The 4,597-nt window shown below is 37.2% G+C and overlaps 1 protein-coding gene across 5 annotated transcripts; it reads left to right on the top strand.

Annotated features, from left to right (window-relative positions):
• Nucleotides 1-374: 374 nt before the first annotated feature.
• Nucleotides 375-4,382, top strand: LOC121751130 (transcription factor MYB33-like). 5 transcript variants are annotated; one of them, XM_042145848.1, is made up of 5 exons: nucleotides 529-592; nucleotides 1,049-1,071; nucleotides 1,256-1,638; nucleotides 2,494-3,454; nucleotides 3,990-4,382. In XM_042145848.1, the coding sequence occupies exons 3-5, from the start codon at nucleotides 1,279-1,281 to the stop codon at nucleotides 4,247-4,249; spliced, it is 1,581 nt and encodes a 526-aa protein (XP_042001782.1). In that variant the 5' UTR covers nucleotides 529-592; nucleotides 1,049-1,071; nucleotides 1,256-1,278; the 3' UTR covers nucleotides 4,250-4,382. The 5 variants fall into 5 exon arrangements, with proteins under 5 accessions (XP_042001781.1, XP_042001778.1, XP_042001780.1 ...); XM_042145845.1 differs by having other exon boundaries at nucleotides 540-592; nucleotides 1,265-1,638; XM_042145847.1 differs by lacking the exon at nucleotides 1,049-1,071 and having other exon boundaries at nucleotides 375-592.
• Nucleotides 4,383-4,597: the final 215 nt, after the last annotated feature.

Here is a 4,597-nt window from a genome sequence, read left to right as displayed (position 1 = left end):
AATAGGAAGAGAAAAAGATTACTGAACATAATCATTTTCGAGTATCATAAAAATTTAAACTCTGTGATTTTACATTACATTGTAAGCCATATCTGAATATGAACATTTCTATTATCATTTCATCATTACTATTTGTCTCATGTTATTTAGGATTGTATTTTAGTCGTTTTTATAACAAAAAAAAACATCTTATTTAATTTTATTTTGCTTTATTCTCTTTTTAATTTATTTTTTATCACAATTTATTTTTCTTGTTTAATAAATATATCCATTTATTAATTCAATTTCACACGAGAAACGCGAGGGAGTATATTGAAAAGTAATAATGTAAAGTGAAATTGTGCATTCCTAAATTAGGCAATTGTAGAGGGAGAGTACGACTCCCGTAAACGAAGATTGCGAGCTGTACTCTGCTTCCATTTTCAGATAATTCGCCAACTATTTTTTTCACACACATACTATGTGAATACATACACTTCTATATATAGCTCCTGCTTCCTCTTACTATTCCACTTTTTCCTCCATTTCTACTTCTCCCATTCCCAAATTTCCCCTCGTCTTTCCTTTCTCGGCTCAATTCTCCTGCAATCAAGTAATTCCTCTGCTCAATTCTATACCTCGATCCGCGCAATTCGATTTTGTCATTCACTACAATTAGGAATTTGAAGCTGAGAATTAGTAAGGAATGTGAAATTGGAATTCTAAATGTTTGGAATTATTAGGTCAAACCTACATTTATTGTATGTGAATTTTGCATGCATTTATTAGCTTCAATAAATGAACTACGGATCATCGTTGTTGTTTCCTTATTTGGTTAATACTGTTGCGTTGGTAGTAATGGTTAGATAATATATACAGCTATAGGTTTATTTGTTTTAAAAAGTGATTATTCGATTAGCTGTGTCGTGTGTTCATTAATTGAATGTTGATCTCGCATTAATTTATTTTTTTCATTAAGTGGATTGGTTTAGGTATATATTTCTGTGTGATAAAGCAATTAAAGTTCCAGATTTGTTAACTTAGCTGATTCATTTGGTTTTGATGTTAGGTGTTTTGAGTTTCTGGACGGCGGTATGAATCTGTAACATCTATTTATGTCGTGTTATTACTTTTCATTTCCATGGTATAAATGTGAATTACACATACTATAGTAGCCATGGATGCATTTAATAACTCAGCATTTTTCTGCATAATGTATCAATAGTTTGATTTGGTGATTTCTTCAAATTGATAGCTGTTTTGTGTGTATTATAAGCTTTGTTAGATGTGCTTGAGCAAATGGGCCACAGCAGTACTGCTGAGAGTGAAGATGGCGTGCTCTCTGCTGATTCACCTCTGAGTACCGATGGCGATAATTTTGGTGGAAGCTCTAGCGGGGGCATTGTTCTGAAGAAAGGGCCGTGGACAGCGGCTGAGGATGCGATTTTAGTCGAGTATGTGAAGAAGCATGGAGAAGGCAATTGGAACGCAGTTCAGAAGCATACAGGGCTTGCACGGTGTGGTAAAAGCTGCCGGTTGAGGTGGGCTAATCACTTGAGACCTAACCTGAAAAAAGGAGCATTTACATCAGAAGAAGAGCGGATTATAATCGAGCTTCATGCCAAGATGGGGAACAAATGGGCACGAATGGCAGCACATGTAAGCTTCAAGATTCACTTTAACTACTTTGTAGATATTTCTGCAGTATTCTAGAACTTAACATATTTGATTGGATAGTAAAACATATTGGAAAGACTCCCATGATGTTTGTTGTTCTTATATGATTGTTGCATCAAATAGCTGATATGTGCTCTGTTTTGAAACTCCTAGCATGTAAATGTGTACATATATTGTGGGATCAAAATTTCTGTTGGACTTTTAAATAGTAATAACTTAAGTGTCAGGAACTAGTCTGTGTGAAAAACAGTAGGTTAGTTCCCATTTCGCGTATTTTTGGGCTTGTAGTTGGTGTTTATTGCGCTTCTTTTAAAAGAACTAGTATATTGGTCCTTCTCATGTCACCGTCTAGTACACACTTTTCCACTTGATATCTCTGCGGTGGAAAGAGAGTATAAAGCTAAACATTGTAAAGGAGAACCTACCAAGTACATACCTCTTGTCGATGTAATTATTTCTTGATGAATTCCATATATCATGAAATAAATAATTGCTCTTGATGGAAGCAGATATCAAGTTGGGTAATGCTATAGTATTCTGATTATGGAATTAGGTAATTAACAAAGCGATGCATGGCTGCCATAGAAATGCTGAATGCAGAAATTGCCATATCATCCTCTGTTTATTTTAAAAAGAGAAGAATATATTTGGTATTGGTAGGTTAAGAAGATCTTTAGGAATTGCCATATCATCCTATGTTTTTTTATATATATATAAAATGGGCCTTTGCACGTTCAGAAGAATGTAACTGAGGTTTCAATTTTTTTTTTTGAATTCTACTCGTATTATAGAACATTCTTTCCTGGGATCTTTACTTTTTTTCTCCTCTAATTTCAGTTGCCAGGGAGGACAGACAATGAGATAAAGAACTATTGGAATACTCGAATAAAAAGGCGTCAACGTGCCGGTTTATCCCTTTATCCTCCTGATTTATGCCTACAATCGCTTCCAGAGAATCAGCAACAACTTAGTTCGCCCAGGATATATGATGGAGATAAAGCATGTGATATCTTGCAAAATAATGGTTACTGGGCACCTAATATCATGTTTGATGGTTTAAACAATTTAAGATATGCACCAGCAGTCCCAGGTATTCCTGGCAGCGTATCAATGGGTAACGGTTTTGCTTCTCCTCACTCTTATGGTTTTGTCCCTCAAACTATAGGGGTCTCTGGACAGGCTCAAGAACCAGATGAGCCTATGTCAGACTATGGAAGTGGTGGTGTCAATGAGGCACCTATGTTTAGCAGGACTCGAACTGATGGTTGTGTCAACAAATCATTTCAGTCCTTTGGTCTATGTTACCCTTATGACACTGACCACACCAAGAAACTGTTGTCTTCTGATTTTAATCAGGACACACCTTTTATGTCAGATGTCACTTACTCTGCTTCAGAGCACTTTGCAAATGCTCAGAAGTCGGAGCTCCCTTCACTCCAATATCAAGAGACTGGACTAGGTGTCTGGGATCCTCCACCTGAATCATTCGATTCTTTGGTCCAGTCTCCTCTACCAGGCCCACTCCCATCGCATTGTCCTTCGCCAGGGAGCAGTGGCCTTTTAGAAGATTTAATTTATGAAGCTATGGCTCTGGGAAGGTCGGAGAATCAATCTTCGGTCTTGGCCACTTCATCTAACGTCAGCCATGGAGAAGTAACAGATGGTTCTGCCCTTAGAACATGCTCCACAGAGTTCAAAGGCTGTATTGATCGCAATTCTCCATCAGGTAACTCAATGGGGTCCCTTTTCAACAGGTACACTCGTACCACTGAAAGATCATTGGAAGATGATGTGACTAGTAAGTAGCCACTGTTTCTTTATTGAAGTAACTCTCTCTATATTGATTTGTTATGGAAAACTCAGATGCATTCGTGTAAATTTGTTTCAGTCAAACTCGTAGATAAGCTGTAGAAACTTGATACATATCCAGCTTGTGACCAGTTTGATTTCTTAAATCAACCTTTTTAAGTTTGTTATAAATAGATTCTCTTAGCTTCTGCCCTTTTAGACCCGTCTTGGTATTATGATTCAGTCTTGGATGCTATTGCTTGTTGCGTCCTTTCAATTTGTTGCAGTCACAGTAGTAGATATTAGCCATAGAAATACGAATTTATGCTCTTATAACTTGACATCTATATGTGACCAATTAGGATTAACTTGTACTTCATCAAATTGCTAGCTCCGAGGCTTGTAGTTGTGGTTTCTTAGTTTTTCGATTATGATTATTTTGTTTCGTGCCCTTCTAGACTCATCCTGAAATCATGATTAGTTCCTAGATGTTAATGTTTTCAACTAGAAATGCATCATGAATGGTTTAATCTCTTTTTGTGTAGTGCACCATGTGAAGTCAGAAGTGTTTGATCCAAGTTGGATCCTAGATGGTGAAAGCAAAGTGGACTATTCGAGACCGGATGCTATGCTAGGATCATGCTGGGTCGAGCAGAGTGGCCAGTCTTCGAAGCAGAGGGGCTCGACAACTGATTCTATTGCAGCTCTTCTGGGAGACACTTCTGCTTCTGCTTCAACTCGAGGCTTTACTTCATGCTCATGGAATAACTTGCCACCGGTCTGCCAAATCTCCGACATTCCATGAACCACCAAAACTCAATTTATAACATTGTTTTTTTTGCGATTTGCATGAACCAAGACGATTATCACAATAACCCTCTTGTATGATGAATTCCATTGGCGAAACTATCCTACCCATTTTCCCATTCTCAACCATATATCACTTAGTTTTTGCACCAAAATTTGGCTCTCGCCTCGTTATCAATTTTTAGAATTGAATTTGGCCAAGTTCAATGTTAACTAGGCTAAAGAATTTGTGCGTGTTAGGTCGTTATCAGATTGAAATGATAACAAACCCATGACGTAAAGAGCCAAATATGAATGTGACCCGAATAGAATGTGATCGGCTCGAATGAGTTATATACACCACATG

Source organism: Salvia splendens, chromosome 10, assembly GCF_004379255.2.
Source record: "Salvia splendens isolate huo1 chromosome 10, SspV2, whole genome shotgun sequence".
In the NCBI taxonomy this organism is placed as follows: Eukaryota; Viridiplantae; Streptophyta; class Magnoliopsida; order Lamiales; family Lamiaceae; genus Salvia; species Salvia splendens.
This window is presented reverse-complemented; position numbering and strand designations above follow the sequence as displayed.